At 38.2% G+C, this 16,786-nt stretch overlaps 2 protein-coding genes across 3 annotated transcripts; both read right to left on the reverse strand.

Annotated features, from left to right (window-relative positions):
- Positions 1 to 54: 54 nt before the first annotated feature.
- On the reverse strand, positions 55 to 5,717 carry si:dkeyp-84f3.9 (zinc finger protein 443). The gene is made up of 2 exons (XM_067449663.1): positions 5,563 to 5,717; positions 55 to 3,386 (listed from the first exon to the last, which is right to left on the reverse strand). The coding sequence occupies exon 2, from the start codon at positions 3,333 to 3,335 to the stop codon at positions 357 to 359; it is 2,979 nt and encodes a 992-aa protein (XP_067305764.1). The 5' UTR covers positions 3,336 to 3,386; positions 5,563 to 5,717; the 3' UTR covers positions 55 to 356.
- Positions 5,718 to 6,756: 1,039 nt separating this feature from the next.
- im:7147486 (uncharacterized) lies at positions 6,757 to 16,547 on the reverse strand. 2 transcript variants are annotated; one of them, XM_067448702.1, is made up of 2 exons: positions 16,416 to 16,547; positions 6,757 to 11,436 (listed from the first exon to the last, which is right to left on the reverse strand). In XM_067448702.1, the coding sequence occupies exon 2, from the start codon at positions 11,353 to 11,355 to the stop codon at positions 7,375 to 7,377; it is 3,981 nt and encodes a 1,326-aa protein (XP_067304803.1). In that variant the 5' UTR covers positions 11,356 to 11,436; positions 16,416 to 16,547; the 3' UTR covers positions 6,757 to 7,374. The 2 variants fall into 2 exon arrangements, with proteins under 2 accessions (XP_067304803.1, XP_067304804.1); XM_067448703.1 differs by lacking the exon at positions 16,416 to 16,547 and adding an exon at positions 15,965 to 16,077.
- Positions 16,548 to 16,786: the final 239 nt, after the last annotated feature.

Consider the following 16,786-nt stretch of genomic DNA (forward strand, 5'->3'; position numbering starts at 1 on the left):
CCAAACAGCCAAGTATAAATGACATATAAGACTTGAGTTTGAGCAATATCACACAAGACTTTTAATCTGTTATGAGCAACAGATATAATTTCAATTACAGCACCAACACCTACAGATCAAAATAATACCATAGGATTTCTAAATAAAACAATACTGTCCATTACAGGGAATTACTACACCAAATATTAAAAGATTTATTAAAAAAAAAAAAATGTCAGTACATCAGTCATGATATCACATGAAAAACAAATACTCGTACACAGCCAACATTGTCACTAGTTTCAGAAGTATGTCATTCCCAGACAGAAGTTCCTCACACACTCGCTGAACAAAAGAGGACAACTTTTATAGAATATTTATATTTGTCCTCTGGCATGATCCAAGTAATGTCCATGCAATTCTACAAGGTTGGAAAAACAGGCGTTACATTCAGTGCAAACTAAGTTACCGGTTGTATCTTCTGTCTTCAATACAGACGGTGAACGGCTTGAACCATTTAATTCCTCCATGGTTGAAAAACTGTCCTCAGTGTGTTTTTTAACCATTTGCCTCTCATTATTTTGAGAATTAGGAAAAGAACGTGGATCTGATGACACATAAGCCACTGTTCTGGTGGTGCTTGGCACCTCCATGTTCAATTTTTTTGGCTGCTGTTGTAATGGATGTAAGCTTGAGGGACCCAAGTGTGACAATGAATGAGGCATTTCTGCACCATTTGAAGAGGAGAATGAGAAGAGTTTCTTTTGTGTCTGATTACCAGAAATGCGGTAGTTGTGGCTTTGACGCTTGAGGTGGTGGGATTGATGTTCCCCTGTTATAAGTAGCTGGCCTTTCATCGACATTGGTTCTTTCTCTACAGACTTGTGGGAGAGCTGATGGTGGAAAAGCATGTCTAAGTTCTCAAAACTAGCACTACACGTACCGCACTCGTAGGGATGTACAGAGGACTGCGGATCAAGTGTGTAATTTGTCTCCATTTGATCATTAGAGTAGTGAACAACTCCATGTCGCTTAAGAATGGTCGCACTTGCAAAACCCTTCCCGCAAATATCACAAAGAAAGGGCATAGTTGAGCGGTGCCACTCTTGCTGATGATTCCTCAACTTTTGTGCATTTGAGAACGTGTGAGGACAGAAGGGACAAACGTGAGAGTTAAGTTCTGGATGCTTCTGCAGATGTTTATTGTACAAGCCAACAAATCGAAAGCCCTGACCGCACTTGGGACAAAAAAAGCGTCCTCTTTTCTGTCTATGCAGCCGCTGATGAATCCAAAATTTGTTCCAGTTTTTAAACATCCTGTTGCAAACGACACAAGTGAAGCTTTGACCCCGCGAATGAGTGAGCATATGGGCTCTCAGCCTTCCTACATGCCGGAATACTCGACCACACTGTGGGCAGAAGTACTTTCTTGGATCTGCTTTTTGGTGCGTATTGTTCAGTTGAGATACGAAATAGCTGCATTTAATCTGCTGATTGACTGAATAGAGATTATTCTGAGAGTCATAAACAGAGGAGCCCATGGCCTGAGGAGGGCAGGCAAGTAAAGAAGAGCATCTTTTGAACTTCCTCAACAAGGAAAAATCTTTTTCAGGAGATTTTACTGGACTTGCACTTCGCATTTTTTGTGCAGCTCTTCTTTTCAAGGAGTTTTGGGGCTGTGATCTGTGAGGGTAACTGTAACCAGAAGACTTGGTTTTTGTGTGTCGCATGGAAACGCAGTGCTTGCTGTGCGTATGTAGCTCTGAGAGAAGACTGAAGGTCTGCTTGCAGTAGTTACAGTTGTAACGCTGGGTATCCTTGTGTCCTTGCAAATGTAATTCATACTCATCTCTGGTTCCAAAACAACTTTTACAAAGGTGACACCTGAAGCTGATAACACCATCCAGTTCCATATCTTTCAACGTGGCATGTGGGAGTCTTTTACCTTCACAAGTGTGTCCTTTTAATGGCCCGATCTGAGAAAATCCCTTACCACATTTTGAACAGAAGAAAGGCCTGATGGACCAATGCACTCTTTCATGGACACGTGCAGTGCACGCCTGAGTAAAGGATTTGCCGCACACCTTACAAGAGTATGGTTTTTCTCCGCTGTGAATACGAAGATGAATTTTAAGGACAGACTTGTAGCAAAAGACTTTGCCACAGATCGGACATGTTTGCGGTTTCCCTTTCCCTCTTCCTCGCCCCCTCCTCCTTCTAGGGGTGATTTGATTACTACGACACTCACTTTCCACTTTGTTGATTACACTCACTTGGTTCATGTCTGCATTTTTCTCAGTCGTAGCTCTACTTCGGTCGTGGTATCTGTGCGCATGTTTTCGACTTTTGGATTTATGGACTTTGCTGTGAGATCGAAGGTTAGAGAGTTGAGCGAAGGCTTTGCCACAATCCTGGCACGTGAAGGGCTTCTCACCTGTATGAACACGCAGATGAATGATATACGCAGAGGCATGGTTGAAAGGGCGCCCGCAATATTCACACTTGATGACCCGCTTTTCTTTGCGTGGCCGTCCACGGGAAAATGAATGAAATCCACGTTTACTTTCTGTGATCTTAATGCTGCTTGCCTCAGCATTGGCTTCGGTTGAAGGTGTCTGGTTATTCTCCTCTGAATCAGGCTCTTGCGTTTTCTCAGGTGAATGATCTACACGGGCATCATCCAGTGTTACATCGGTTTGGTTTAATGCGTCAGAGGGCAAGGCTTCTTGATTTTCAGCGTCAGAGATTTTTCCATCCGTAGTGTCCTCTTGGATTTGTTTGTCAGTATCTTCTTCGCATTGGCTAGCATTTATAATAGGAGAGGGTGCATCACAGACAGCTTTCTCAGATGTTTGGACAGTTGAATGGTGGGGTTCATTCCTGTCAGACTCTCTTTCAGACTGACTACTTGTGATGTCATCAGTTTGAACAGACATCTGAATGGCGATTTGTTGTTTATTTAATTCTGCATTAAGTGGCAGTGATTTTTGTTTTTTATCTGTGGTGCTGGAAAGACAATCAGAATTTGACTCTGGCTGCTCACGGTCTTCCAAACATATCTGTGCATCTATATCAGCCTTTTTGATGGGGGTAAAATCAGAATTTAATTGTTCAGGATATGTATTTACATCTGTTTCACAAGAGCCCTTTTCACTCTCTTTATCTTCAACATTAACGGGCAAGGACTCAGGTTGGACATTAGTGCCTGCAGGCGACGGTTCCTCCATTCTTCTGTTCTGGGAGCTTAATGCCAGACCTTTTGAAATGAATTCTCCCATTCCTCTCTTCACAGATTGTTCCTTGGTTTCATCCTCATCAGTGTTGGTTTCTTGCTTCTTATCTTCTCCTTTAAGCATGATGTGTGAGTCGCCTGCAGGTGCCTGAGTTTCCACTCACTCAAGCTGAAACTACACAAAAGAAAAGGAATGAACGACATAGATAAGATATGGTAACACTTTAGTATGTAGAACACATGTTACTATTAATATACTATTAACTATGACTTTTGCATCAATAAACTCGTAATTTACTGCTTATTAATAGTAAGTAAGGTAGTTGTTAAGGTATTGGTAGGTTTAAGGGATGTAGCATAAGGTCATGCACATAGGCGTAATTTATGGGTGGGACATGGCCCCACCACTTTTTTTTAAAACATCTTGCTTCACGGATGAACCTAACTAATACAAACAAAACATCTCTGGTTAACTAGATGAGTAGGCACTATAATTTGGTTCGTTTGTTAAATAAGAGGCGATCTGGCGCTCGTTGCCGCTGTTATCAGTGGTGCAGATTTCTCTCGCGGCTCATGAAGTCTTCACACAGACGAGCGCTTTAATCGAACGATTATCGCCGTTGCAGAGACTTTCTATTTGTTCCGGTCAGATCACGAAACAAAATGCACAAAAACTGTCCCTGCTCTTGATGTACTGATGATATTCGGTTTTGATGAGAGAAAAAATAGGCTACGAGGGCAGATTAGAAACGAGAACTTCTAACAAGTTTAACAGACTAGACCAGGGATTATAAGCAAAGTGTGCAAATCTATATGCCTTTATTCACGTGAAAATTCTTGCCACAACGCTATATTGTGTTTAGATGCAATAATTAAACAAGATCTATATCAATAAATGAACTATTTAATTGATTTTCGGACATCTTAATACTAATTTTTTCTGCAATTGTTATTGTACATATTTTACATATGATATAACATTGTATCAGCAATGCAACCCCCCTTAATACGCCATATAGTGCATATCATATGCACGCGAAAGACTGCCTACCATATGCACGCCAAAGCTCATTTTGACGTATGAGCGCCCCTCATACGTCAAAATGAGCTTTTGCATGCATATAGTACGGAGTTTTTCGCGTGCATATGATATGCAATTTATGTCCCACCCACTTTTTAAAACAAAGTTACGCCACTGGTCATGCAGAATAAATCATTAATATATGTTTTATAGGTACATATAAACACCCAATGCTAATAAGCAACTAGTTAATAGCAAAATTAAACCCTAAAATAAAGTGTTACCTAAGCTATTAGATGTTTTGCCTCTAATAAGTTTCACATACTGCTGCTTCACCTGTTATCTACATAATATGTGGATATATTCATATTGTTGTAGTTAGTTACAGCGCATCATCAATGAGAAAATACATATTATATAAAGTAATATTTTATAAATAATATTATATTCTTATTGCCAATTAAAAAAATGTACTGTAATTTTGATTTTTATGGTTTATGAATTTTTAAAAAGTTTTTACCTCACAAACAAGAATATTTGATAGCAAAATATTATATGCATATTTTCATCGAATATTGCCTATTGTACTTCAAAAAGTGTATAAATATATAAAACATAGGAAATTGCTGAATACCTCATGATAATTTTTTATACATTACGTTTTCTAAATAATTTATGTTGATTCACTTATTATTACTGGTATCAAGTTATGTTTCACGTGTTTCTATGGTTGTCAATAGTGGCTCGTGGTCCGTTCTTTTATTTGAGCGATTCATTCAAAGAACCGACTCCTAAGAATCTTTCGTTAATGAATAGAACTACAACAAAAAAACCAGCTAAATAATGGTTCGCAACTTATTGCCCCCCTTTTTGAGTTCTTACCCAGTATTTGTATTTAATGATATTCGATTCCGACTGAAAAAGCACAACAAATAGGGTAAAAAAATCCAGTGCCGCAGTAGATAGCGGTAGATGCATGGCGCTCTGCAGGCGTTTGCAAAGGCCATTGCTTCCATAATGTTTCTGTAATGTTTTTTGCATGCACTGTTACAGTCAGCCTTGCATCTCCTAATACAACAGAACCGGTCATTTAAGAACGAGTTTATTGTGAAAAGCGAAATTAGCATATTTTAACAGGATTAATTCAACGCGAACCGACGCCGGATTTAACTAATCTTTTAAAACACCAACACTACATTTTTTTTTTTACTAATAAAAAACGCAATTTTAATGCAATTTCCCATCGTTAGCTCAACTACATAAAATGAGCTTCTGCCTTTACATTGTAGAAAATACATGCAAACAAGCAACACAAAGAAAGGCAACCAACCTTTCATGCTCTTTCTTTTCAGCACCAATGAACTACGATTCAGGAGGACTCATAAACTAAACAAATGGAGTTTCCTTTTCCGTTTCCGATAAAAGCCTCTTCGACGTCTTTCTGGATATGTGGTTATGTAAAGACAATCGCTCCAATATGTAAATATATGTTAAATAATTATTTTCCGCACACGATGTAGCATATCAAACCATCGATTACATACGGGTACAGATACAACTTTTATCATAATCCAAATTTACACTGCAAAAGTCATGCGTCTAAATATCTAATATTACATTAACTGATAACAAAACCGTAGAAATTATTAATGTTAGGTAGCCTAAATGTGAAATTATAAAATAAAAAAGGCTAAATAAATAAATAAATAAATAACCTATTTAAATATACCAATTCTGAAACCAAAATGGTAATCAATTAAACATATCATGACAGTGGCTGATCTGGCACCAAGCATAATGTTGTTTCAGCTACAGGTTTCATAAATGAACAAATTACATAGGGAAAATATTTTACAGAATTGTATTAACCATGGTTAATGTTAATATATAAATGTAGCCTAGTACATCATTGTTAATTACGTTCATTCGTATTATAGATTATGAACTGATTTTAATGTAATTATTGGTTTGTTAAACTGAACCATGTATAAAATGAATATTGTCCTACACTGTAAAAAAAAAAATGTTGTTTTTTGTTGGTTTAACTTAAAAAAGTAAGTAACCTGGTTGCCTTAAAATTTTGAGTTTATTGAAATGAAAAATTTGAGATGATACAATGAAGGAAATTTGTTTAATAAATTCAAAATTCAAAATATTAATGTATCTGAACCACATAAAAAATTGATAAATCATGAAAATAGCACTATTTGGCATGTTTCACTGCGTCATCAGAAATAAAACACACACAATTACCCAATATGCTTACAAAATCTTTTAATAATATTTTAATAAAGGTTGTCAAATCTCAAAAAAATGTCATTGTATTAACTCAAAATTTTAATTTCAATGAACTCAAAATTTTAAGGCAACCAGGTAACTTTTTTTCTAAATAATTTTTTACAGTGTACTAATAAATGCAAAATAGAAAAATTATGGTTAATTTTTTTATGTAAGCTATATTGAATTAACTTAGCATTGAACCTTGTAAATGATCAAAATAATAACATAAACCACAATAACTCCATTCACATTTTAAGATTTATTTATATGACCACATATGACAGTTGAAAGACAAGTGTGGCATTTTTGTCCCTCACCAAGCTTTATTTTTGATGTAAATTTAACATGTCTGAGCTTTCTGCCTAAAGCAATCAATGTATTTTAATTTGTTCAGTCCTCCATCAGTTTTACCACTTAATCAGTTTACTGGAGACTTAGAAAGGTGTCACTATTGCGTTTATTGATGCAATGTAGAATGTGTTTACATCAGAATGTATTATTTACAGTACACTAACAATACACAATGGCTACATTAAAAAAGGCCACAAACTACTGTTTTTTTTAGTTTATACAGTGCATTCACCAAAAATCTGTATTGAAAAAAAACAACAACTGTATTCAATAGATGAATTAAGGAAAACAATGAAATACAGAGGAAGCTGATTATAATATTAACAATACAACAAAAAATTGTTACACTACTGATCAGATATGAAACTTTTTTTTTAAATGTTTTCATCTATTCAAAAAAAAAAAGTTTTACTTTTTAAAAATGTACTCAAACTGCTGCCTCATAGCGTCTTTTTTTAAACTCATTTTTAATAGCATATGCAGCAATAAAGGGAAGAAGTAGATCCAAATTTTATGTATGCAGAAAAGGTATCGGTTTCTGCTCTAGATCATCATCCATGTCATTTGTTGTTGTTGTTATTGTTGATGATGATGCGTCAGGCACTGGCCCTAAAATGTGGTGAACCCTTCTTGTGTGATTTTTAAGGGACACTATGTCAGGATAGCTGCGCTGGCAAATCTGACACTTGTATAGATTGTGTTGAGCTATTCCCCTCGACAGCTCAAGACCACCCACAATACCATGGACTCTCCTTCTGTGGTTTCGGAGTGACTGTACATCTGGATAGCTGCGTGCACAAATGTGACACTGAAACTGATTGTGAGTGCTGTTTTGCTCAGTTCCCTTTGATGGCTGAAACGCAGTACCAACAATACGATGCACTCTTCTTCTGTGGTTTTTTAATGATTTAATGTCACAATAGGAGCGGGAGCATATCTGGCACTGAAACTGGCCTGAACGGACCGGTTCTATGGCACCCACATTTGGTTGTTTAGGCCGGTGAACTTTCCTTAAGTGATCCTTCAGGGACTGAAGCTTTGGATAATTGCGAAGGCAAATAGGACATTGAAAAGGAGTAGCTGGACTGCTTTGCATGGCTGCCTGAGACGACTGTTCCGGTGTGTCCTCCACTGGCCTCATTCTGTTAAGGAGTCCATGAACATTTCTTTTATGCTCCTCGAGTGCCTGAGGTGTTGGACAATTATGGTCACAAATCTGACACGTCACCCCAGCTTGCCTGCTGTGCGAGACCAGGTGTCTTTTGAGCCCATCTAGACAACTGAACCAACGCACACATACCGGGCATCGAATTGGTTTAAATGCGGGTTTACAGGTATTGCTTTGAATGTGAACTTTAAGGGTCAGTGAGTTGTGGAATGTTGCACCACAACGAGAGCAGGTGTGTTTCCTCTGTCCTGCAGTATCTCCTTTGCAACGTAACCGTATGTGTCTTAATAAGGAACTGCGGAGACTGAAGTTCTTTTTGCATTTATGGCAAGTCAAGGTCTCTGGAAATGACTTGTGGTTCACATGTTGAGGTGACAAGAGTGCAGACGGTTGTGCTTTGTTAAGCGCTGGAAAACCTGCAGATTGTTGAGGTCGAGTCGAAGCATGTGATGGTACTGTTTGAGAAAATGAACGAGGTTGTTGCTGAGAACCTCTTTGCTCATTTGCTGGGATTTTAGATTGCTTGTGCAATTGCTGATGTGCTTCAAAATCCATCCACGACTGCAAGTTCTCACCACAGTGTGGACAAATGTAGGACTCCTGCGCATGCACCTGCAGATGTTCAAAGAGAAGTCGAGGACAAGTGAATGAGGCTCCGCATTCGCAAGTTACCCTTCTTGGGAGCACAGATGGAAGTGACATGATCCCCCAGTTTCTGCTACTGCTAGTTTGAGTGTTCTCCTGTTGGGCTGCTTGGTTTTCTGTAGATGGAGACAGGACAAATAAGTTTTCCTGAGCTGCAGGTGTTGTTTTAGACTCCACAGTTCTAGAACTTTCTACTGAATCAGGTTTTTTTGCATGGCACCATTTTCTCCTGTGCTTATTTAAATTGTCTTTGCGGCTGAAAAACTTGCCACATTGAGGACATGGAAACCTTTTAATTGGCCCAGGCAAATTAGATGATGTATTTTCAACATTTTGCTCCAATTGTCTCGCCTCACAAATCTTCAAGTGCTCCTTTAGTGTAAATAGGCGGGAGTAGCTTTTCTGGCACCCGTTGCAAACAAACCGCTTCACACCTTTATTAGTCACATGCACCTGAAAACCATGACAAGGTACTGCTGAATTAATTTCCTTGTCCTCAGGTAGATCTACAATGACAACATCCTCATCTTCATCACAGTCATCTTTAGCCATGTCTGTAAAATCATCCTCATCGGAGTCCTTTTGATCGACATCTATTAGTATATCAATTTCAGCATCATCCAATGGCATGGTCCACTGCTTTTCAACCAATTTATCTTTTTCCTCTACTTTCATTTCAACCATGTTGGCTGGTACTTCAACAGAGTTTTCAGTTGGTTTAGAGTTAGAAACACTGGCAAAAGTGGGCTGAAGGGTTTCTGGCATACTTAATGGATTCTTCAGCTGCATCTTCAACCCAGTCTGATTTTTCTTGTCAATAGAAAATTCTGTATTCTGTTCCTCCATCTTTATTATCTCTGTGCCTACGCCAATATGTATATGCTGTTTTGTCATTTGGGTCTTTGGTACAGTTGAGTCTTGCTTCGCTCTACTACACTCTTCCATATTTTGGAGCTTGATGTGACCTTGGTTGCCAAGAGTGGATGAGGATTTCAGAGACGCTTTATAAGGACAGTTATGAATTTTGAGGCGGTGCCTTCGTGTGTAGCCACGCTTGCAGAAAGAGCAGTAGAACAGTTTTGCCAGTTGATCTGTAGGGCTGATCGGAGTCACAGACTTCTTTCCAGATGACTGAGAGTTTATAGCATCTGTGTCAGCGCAGACATGGTTTTCTGGGACAGAGATTACAGTTATCACAAACTCTTGGCAACAAAGACAAAACTTAACTCTCTCTTTCTTGTGCAAGGCATGATGCATTATCAAGCTGTCTACAGTTTGGAAAACCCGACGGCAGAGCCTACACTGAAGTTTGCCTTCAACGTTGTCACGGCCAAAAAGTTTTTGACGAGTCTCAAGAACTACCACAGGGCAGAGAGTTTGTGTCACGGATATAATCTTCCCCTTCTTTGACAACATCTTTCCAGTTTTCACACTGAACACATTGTCTTTTTTCAGATTGGATTGATTCTCCAGTGGCACTGGCTTTGATATCATCATGGCAGGTGTGGGTTGAATTGGTGCTCTTGGCGCAACTTTTCTGGGGGGCAAGTTCCTCTGTTTCATTTGGACGGGTTGTTTATGACTCATGTAGGCAGATGCTAGCATCTTCAGGATTGACTTCTTATTAAATGCAGTTGATTCTTCACAAGATTCTGGTGATTTCTCATTGTCATGCACAGAATGGTTTACCACGTTTAAAGTGTCCTTCTCAAGAGTCTGCACTTGCTCTTCTCCTTCCACGTTGGAGGATTTTAAAGTGTCCTCCTCAAGGATCTGCATTTGCTCTTCACCTACCATGTTGGAGGATTTTAAAGTGTCTTGCTCAAGGATCTGCACTTGCTCTTCTCCTACCACGTTGGAGGATTTTAACGTGTCCATATAGAGGATCTGCCCTTGTTCTTCTCCTACCACGTCAAAGGATTTTAAAGTGTCCATTTCAAGAATCTGCGCTTGCTCTTCTCCTACCACATCAGAGGACTTTGAAGTGTCCATCTCACTTATCTCCACTTGCTTTTCTCCTACCATGTTAGAGGGTTCTAAAATGTCCATATCGTGGATTTGCACTTGCTCTTCTCCTACCACATCAAAGGATTTTAAAGTGTCCATCTCATGGATCTGCCCTTGCTCTTCTCCTACCAAGTCAGAGGATTTTAAAGTGTCCATCTCATGGATCTGCACGTGCTCTGCAGAAGATTCAGTCTTGATGTCAATATTTGAATTAGGTCGTGCACTTTCTGATTTTTCATTAGAATGGGATAGTGAGACACTGTGAAAAACTTTGTCGCAGACAGGACGGCTAGTGTCTATTTTGCCATCTGGCACAATAGCAATCTTACCCAAATCTGATTTGTCCTTATTTTCTAGCCCATGTTGCTTTTTGTGGTCCTCAAGAGCTGTAAAACAACTAAACTCCTCACCACATTCACATATGTTTTGGGCTGGAGAGGCTGGTGAGGCCGACATTATACAGTGGTGTTTTTCAAGGAGATCCTTGCTTGCAAATAAGTTTCCGCAGCTGTCACAAGTAGGTAGTGTTGATTCTGTCTGGCAAGAGATTTCACTTGCATGAGTCGCTTGGTGCACCAGGAGTGATGCCAAATTATGAAATGAGGCTGAACACGCCACGCAACTGTACGTTTTAGGACTCCCAGCAGACTTTGTTTCTTGAAGTCCAAGCATTTTGCAGGTGCCAGAAGATTCCTCTGCCGAATGTTACATTTAAAAAGTGTTATCAAGGTCTTTGTTAATGTTGAGTACCTCCTAAAAAAGAAAGCAAATAAATAAAATTAGTGGCATAGTACATGTTTTCAAATGTTGTTTACAGGCCTATAACTTCAGTAAAATACAATATAATACCATCAAAAACACACAAACTCTAATCCGTTGTCAATTAAAATAAAACATTGGTTTAACCTGATGCATTAAATTGAAATACAGTGGTGCTTAAAAGTTTGTGAACCCCTTGAATCTGTGGATAATTTGAACAAAAGACGGATCATAGAAAATGCCGTTTTTTAAATTTTTATTTAGTAATGTCCTGGATATTTTATATATGTTTGCATATACAGGTCCTTCTAAAAAAATAGCGTATTTCATCCGACCAATAAAAAAAAAAAAGTGTTTTTAATACAAAAAAGTCAATCTTCAAATAATTATGTTCAGTTATACACTCAATACTTGGTCGGGAATCCTTTTGCAGAAATGACTGCTTCAATGCGGCGTGGCATGGAGGCGATCAGCCTGTGGCACTGCTGAGGTGTTATGGAGGCCCAGGATGCTTCGATAGCGGCCTTAAGCTCATCCAGAGTGTTGGGTCTTGCGTCTCTCAACTTTCTCTTCACAATATCCCACAGATTCTCTATGGGGTTCAGGTCAGGAGAGTTGGCAGGCCAATTGAGCACAGTAATACCATGGTCAGTAAACCATTTTCCAGTGGTTTTGGCACTGTGAGCAGGTGCCTGGTCGTGCTGAAAAACAAAATCTTCATCTCCATAAAGCTTTTCAACAGATGGAAGCATGAAGTGCTCCAAAATCTCCTGATAGCTAGCTGCATTGACCCTGCCCTTGATAAAACACAGTGGACCAACACCAGCAGCTGACATGGCACCCCAGACCATCACTGACTGTGGTTACTTGACACTGGACTTCAGGCATTTTGGCATTTCCTTCTCCCCAGTCTTCCTCCAGACTCTGGCAACTTGATTTCCGAATGACATGCAAAATTTGCTTTCATCCAAAAAAAAGCACTTTGGACCACTGAGCAACAGTCCAGGGCTGCTTCTCTGTAGAAGAAGCAGCCCTGTGTCTAAAGTGGCTTGATGTTTCTACTCCAGACTCAGTCCACTGCTTCCGCAGGTCCCCCAAGGTCTGGAATCGGTCCTTCTCCACAATCTTCCTCAGGGTCCGGTCACCTCTTCTCGTTGTGCAGCGTTTTTTGCCACACTTTTTCCTTCCCACAGACTTCCAGCTGAGGTGCCTTGATACAGCACTCTGGGAACAGCCTATTCATTCAGAAATTTCTTTCTGTGTCTTACCCTCTCGATTGAGGGTGTCAAAGATGGCCTTCTGGACATCATTGAGACACAGAGAGGTAAACTGTACTTAATTTGTCTTTGAGCAAATATCTTCTGTTGCTTCCGAAGGGTACTAAATGAAAAAAAGAAAAAAGCTAGCCGTTGTGCTTCACTCGTATCATTATATTCACGTAAAACAGCATTTACATACAAAAAAGAAATTGTTTGGCCAACCACCGCCGGTGCTACTCAGCAACCACGGTGGTGTGGTTGTCACGTTCACCAGCACAGTTCTTGACCACAATGGTAGAAAAACTGCAACGTCATAGCTCTAGGACCGTACCAAATAAAAATATAACAGGAATTTTGTATGATAACCCTTTTTTTGCTTTGTTGTTTTTTTATTATTATATTTTTTTAACAGATTCTGCAAAAGGTTTACAAATTTTCAAGCACCACTGTATACTGTATAATAATAATTAAAAAAAATTGATATAGGGTAAACATAACTATTAAGCTCAAGTACCCATTAAGCACACTACTATCTTTGAGCTCAGATTATAAAAAGAAAAAAAATATTTATCATCCTACTCGGTGTCTTAACTAAATGATGCCTTTGTTACTATATACTACCTATAATTTCAAGCTAATCAGACCATTGCATACTGAGATATGTATTAATGTGTTCACGCTGTCTGCCCAGCCATTTTGAAAGCTGTCTGAAAACTTTCACCAAAAAAGTAGCCCCTTAAATGTGCATTTTTTAGACATTTAAGCCTTCATTTTAATTGCTTACTGCAAAATTAAGATATTAATGTTTAGACTTTTGCATATTATAACCTGGCTGGAACCTGGATGTGGGAAATAATTACAGTTTGATCCAAAAGATAGCACAGATAACGCATGCTGACAGTTTGTACTAGGCAAATGCACACAATGTAAAAAATAAAAACAGAAAATGCACTGGTAATTTTCTGCCAGTACATTATCCAGTAATTTTACGGAAATTTCCGTTAACCCTTAAAACACAAACTAATGCTGTGTAATTCAAAATACAGGTAAAACCTGTAAAAAAAAACAATACAGAAAATTCCTTTTATTTAAAAAGTAGCCTACATTGTGCCCTATTTTTATGGATTTTTTACAGTGTAGAGTAACGGCGGAGCTCAGCGTTTTGACTGAATAATAGTTTATTTCTCACAAAACCTTATGCCTCCTGGACACTTTCCATATATGGTGCGTGTCTAGCTGTATCATTGCGTCATATTTTTGCATAATTTTTATAATGTTTTACCATGGTCGCTATCCACTAGGGCTGTCAAAATTGTTCAAAAATTACGTTTGAATATTCCCTCTAAAACAAACACGAATATTCAAACTATTCGAACATCTGGTTGCGCATTTTGTCAATGACGGACAAATTAATACAAAGAGACATAACTACTTAAATAGTTTGTCTATTTAAGTTTATACATATTTGACAACGTATTACTTACACAAAAACAAGTAGATTGTTATTATAAATTATATAATTATTATTATATAGAATTATTATATATTATATATAAATTAACTAATGGCCAAGAGCGCAGACCTCTCTCTCTCATCCTTACGCTCTGCGGATAATGGTTTAAATGAACAAACTTTGAGTGATGATCAAGAATTTTGTGCAAGCAATTTAAGGTCGCCAAGCATCGCGACTCCTGTCCCAAAAGTAGCAGGCTTCATTCAGTGATTGAAACAAATATTATTAATATTAATTGAAGTTTTACAGTATATTGAGCGCTCCGAGCTGTGCTGTGCTGTGAATATTCGTTGACAGCCCTACTATCCACTGCCATAATAGGAGGGAGTGCGTGCAGAACTATTTTTAAAATGACTTCTTTTGAGGTCCGACAGGGATAGAAGGACATAGGGCATTGAATCAACAGCAAGGTGAGATGGCTTTAATTTCATTTCAGGGTGAACTATCCCTTTAAAGTCCTCATTAAATCAAAATTGCCCCTATTTACTTTCTTAGCACACATTACAGGTCCTAGGGTGAACAATAAATCTGTGCAAGTTAATACACAGAAAAAAATAGTTTGTTGCGGTAATCTTTAACCAAAATCTGAAAAGCTACTTCCGGATTGGAAACAGCTTTCCTTCTCAGGTGACGGCAGTTTGACGGCTTAGGTTTTAAATTGCTTAACCACTCCCCTCTATCGTTCGTCTGCTATGAGCGAGGAGGAGCACTGAGGAGGATCCCTGCCCTCTATTCAAATTTTGCGTTTCACTTGGAAATACGTCACAGCACTGACGAAATCTCACTTGCAACTTCTGCTTCACTGGGACTTTAAATTTAATTTAATAATATTTATTAATTAAAAAAGGCTTGCTGTTCAAATAAAGTTCAGTGTAATCCCTTTAAGTTCATCCACACTGAACAGCTATGTAATACTTCATAAACATACTTTAAATATGAACTAATGGGTGTCACTTCAAGTTAATCTTTAAAAATGTTGTTAAAATAAACACAAATTTTCCCCAAAAAACATGTTGTTAGCTTGATGGGAACAGGGGTGTGCTTAAAGAGTACAGTACCCATTAAGCACAGCAAGACTTTTTGCATTTAATGATGTATATCTTAATTTAAACGTTTTGTCATTTAAAATATAAAATAAAATATTATTTTGTGAGGGACTAATCTTTTATTTTTAACATAACTTCTTGTACTCAAACCAAAAAACCCTGTGCACTAAAATGTCCCAATGTAGATTTTGGTGACCTTAATAGGTACGTGTACCCTAAGTGCTTAATAAAAGGTACAGTCTATTATACAGAGTATATTTTTAACAAGTTATGCAAGTAGAACGTGCTTAGCAAAAACATATTGTTGAAAAGAAACTGCTAATGTTAATTCTTCATAATCATGACATTTGAAAAAAAAGAAGAAAAAATTAAATGGTGTAATTTATTTGAGTAGCCTACTTTTTTACTTTGATTTAAAAAAAACAGATGAATACTAAAATAGCATTAAAAAAAACTTGGCACACTAAATACTTTTGAAAGATTTATGCGTTTTACTATCTCGTACATCCACATGTGTCAACCTCAGCGAGCATGCATATTTAAATGAGAAAAACATTTTTTCTCTCTCAGAAAACTCAGCTAGTACAATTAAAACTGCAGCGCTGCTCTCGTTTCGAAGTAAAGTGTTCAATTGTTGGTTACAAATAGCTAACGTTTCAAATGTAACAACAATAGAGAAGAGAAAGAGGCAATACGGTTCATACCATGCTTCGATTTTGATAGGCCTGGCCGTTTCCAGTGGCTCTTTACTCAAATAAACACCATGCCAAAAACAAAATAAATAAATAAATATAACACATCACCAGGGTAATCTGCAGACCACTCGCTGATTTAGCTTTAGAAGATAATTTAAAGAGCGTGAAAATGACACAAACATGCCAATAACAAGCACTGCAATGGATGCTGCAGACTTAGCACCAGACTAATATGTTTGACTATACAGTCAGCCTCCAACATCTAAACGCGAACGACACCTCTTTAACAAACCAAACGGCATTTATAGTAACATCTGATTGTTTAATATAGCGCGTGCGGAACATGTCATTCGTGTGCTGCACAGGGGAATTGAATGACAAAAACCGCCGCTAACGAATGCATGCGTGAATAAAAACGAAGCATAACAAATACTTCAAACAGCTTTGGGCGTGCACTCACCTTGGGAAAGTACGATGTGCAAACTAGCATGATTTTAATCAAAGAAGTTATTTATTTCAATCCGAAAGACGGTATGAATTTTGCAACCAGTTTCTGATATAGACATGTTATTGTCGCTGTTCACTGTAGAGGGCAGTATATCTGAACGCGCACTCCCACTCCCCACCATAGCTCCCCATTCGCACGGATTAAACATACTGCCATCAACTGGTGTGAGGGACCGGTGTGGTCACCCTACAGAAATAGACTCTAGCCTACACTTTCCTCATTGGGCTAGATTAGATACACATAATTTAAGCATGGCTTATGTGATAATTATAATCTTCATTAAATGAATATTATCTTCTAGCAACTTTTAAAGGGACCCAAAA

This window comes from Pseudorasbora parva, chromosome 7 (assembly GCF_024679245.1).
Source record: "Pseudorasbora parva isolate DD20220531a chromosome 7, ASM2467924v1, whole genome shotgun sequence".
Classification (NCBI taxonomy): Eukaryota; Metazoa; Chordata; class Actinopteri; order Cypriniformes; family Gobionidae; genus Pseudorasbora; species Pseudorasbora parva.

Coding starts and splice junctions, on each gene's coding strand:
- si:dkeyp-84f3.9 (XM_067449663.1), bottom strand. CDS start 3,335: ATGCTTAAAGGAGAAGATAAGAAGCAAGAAACCAACACTGATGAGGAT.
- im:7147486 (XM_067448702.1), bottom strand. CDS start 11,355: ATGCTTGGACTTCAAGAAACAAAGTCTGCTGGGAGTCCTAAAACGTAC.